General features: G+C 40.1%; 1 protein-coding gene and 1 long non-coding RNA gene across 12 annotated transcripts in view; one reads left to right on the top strand and one right to left on the bottom strand.

Moving 5' to 3' along the window:
* The window catches only part of LOC116694350 (uncharacterized), a 2958-nt gene extending 1952 nt beyond the window's left edge, over window positions 1–1006 (top strand). For 10 of the 11 annotated variants that reach the window (XR_004333124.1, XR_004333121.1, XR_004333122.1 and 7 more), the window contains one exon: window positions 887–1000. This is a non-coding gene — a long non-coding RNA (uncharacterized LOC116694350). Of the gene's footprint in view, window positions 1–454; window positions 482–886 lie in introns of all 11 variants that reach the window. The other variant, XR_004333117.1, reaches the window with a different exon arrangement.
* Window positions 1–1846, bottom strand: part of LOC116694336 (mucin-5AC) — a 28906-nt gene that overhangs the window by 12144 nt on the left and 14916 nt on the right. The window contains exon 29 of the mRNA XM_032524040.1: window positions 1741–1831. Within this exon, the coding sequence (XP_032379931.1) occupies window positions 1741–1831 (91 nt within the window). The remainder of the gene's footprint in view (window positions 1–1740; window positions 1832–1846) is intronic.

Below are 1846 nucleotides of genomic sequence, written 5' to 3'. Positions count from 1 at the left end.
ACGGTTGTTGTGGTAGGTTTTTCTGTGACTGTTGTTGTGATAGGCTTCTCTGGGATAGTTGTTTTTGCTGTAGGTTTTTCTGTGACTGTTGCTGTGGTGGTAGGTTTTTCTGTGACTGTTGTTTTTGCAGTATGTTCTTCTGTGACTGTTGTAGTAGATTTTTCTGTGACGGTTGTAGTGGTAGGTTTTTCAGTGACAGTTGTTTTTATTGTAGGTTTTTCTGTTACTGGTTTTATTGTGGGTTTTTCTGTGGCTGTTGCTGTGGTAAGGTTTTCTGTGACAGATGTTGTTGTAGGTTTTTCTGTGGCTGTTGTTATAGTAGTTGTTACTGTGATTGTTGTTGTGGTTGGTTTTCCTGTGACTGTTGTTGTGGAATGTTCTTCTGTGACTGCTGTGGTAGGTTTTTCTGTGATGGTTGTTGTGATACGTTCTTTAGTGACTGTTGACATGGTAGTTTTTTCTGTGACAGTTGTTGTGGTAGGTTTTGCTGTGGCTGTTGTTATGGTAGTTGTTTCTGTGATTGTTGTTGTGGTTTGTTCTCCTGTGACTGTTGTTGTGGAATGTTCTTCTTTGACTGCTGTGGTAGGTTTTTCAGTGACTGTTGTTTTTATTGTAGGTTTTTCTGTGACTGTGGTTTTTATTGTGGGTTTTTCTGTGGCTGTTGCTGTGTTAAGGTTTTCTGTGACAGATGTAGGCTTTTCTGTGGCTGTTGCTGTGGTAGGTTTTTCTGTGACTGTTGTTGTGGTATGTTCTCCTGGGACTGTTGTTGTGGTATGTTCTTCTGTGACTGTTGTGTTACGTTTTTCTGTGACTGTTGTTTTTGTTGTAAATGTTTCTGTGACTGTTGTTGTTGCAGGTTTTGCTGGGAGTGTTGTTGTTGTGGTAGGTTTTTCTGTGGCTGTTGTTGTGGTAGGTTTTGCTGTGACTGTTGTTATTGTGGTAGGTTTTTCTGTGGCTGTTGTTGTGGTAGGTTTTTCTGTGACTGTTGTTGTGGAATGTTCTCCTGGGACTTTTGTTGTGGTATGTTCTTCTGTGACTGTTGTAGTAGGTTTTTCTGTGACTGTTGTTGTGGTAGGTTTTTCTGTGGCTGTTGTGGTAGGTTTTTCTGTGACTGTTGTTTTTGTTGTAGGTTTTTGTGTGACTGTTGTTGTGGCAGGTTCTCCTGTGACTTTTGTCATGGTATGTTCTTCTGTGACGGTTGTGGTAGGTTTTTCTGTGGCCATTGTTGTGGTAGGTTTTTCTGTGGCTGTTGTTGTGGTAGTTACTGCTTTAGCTATTGTGGTAGGTTCTTCTGTTGTTGTTGTTGTTGTTGTTGTTGTTGTTGTTGTTGTTGTTGTAGTTACTCCTGTGGCTGTTGTGGTAGGTTTTTCTGTGGTTGTTGTTGTGGTATGGTTTTCCGTGGCAATTGTGGTAGGTTCTTCTGTGACTGTTGTTTTGGGTGATGTTTTTGTTGTTGCTGAGGTGGTTGAGCTAGCCATGCAACACTTCACTCGTATTTCATAGTCATAACAAATAGGAGGCATTTGTTCCTTGTTATGACAGATCAGTCCATTTGTTGAGTTGCATGTTACTTTTTGATCAAGTTCGTTCAAAGATATATCCTTGTATTGTGTTGCTCTACATTCTATTTCCAGAGGTTTTATGCAAACACTCAGATCTATATCAGTAATTTCTTCAATGGGTTCATAGTCTCCATTATCTTCAAAATGAGGATAATGATTATTTTTCCAATTTGACCACTTGCAATCAACCGGTATTGGAGGAGATGTTCCTGTGACTGTTGTTGTGGTAGGTTTTTCTGTGGCTGTTGTTGTGGTATGTTCTTCTGTGACTGTTGTGGTAGGTT

This window comes from Etheostoma spectabile, chromosome 8 (genome assembly GCF_008692095.1).
Source record: "Etheostoma spectabile isolate EspeVRDwgs_2016 chromosome 8, UIUC_Espe_1.0, whole genome shotgun sequence".
In the NCBI taxonomy this organism is placed as follows: Eukaryota; Metazoa; Chordata; class Actinopteri; order Perciformes; family Percidae; genus Etheostoma; species Etheostoma spectabile.
The sequence above is the reverse complement of the archived record's forward strand: the minus strand, read 5'-3'. Positions and strand labels throughout refer to the sequence as shown.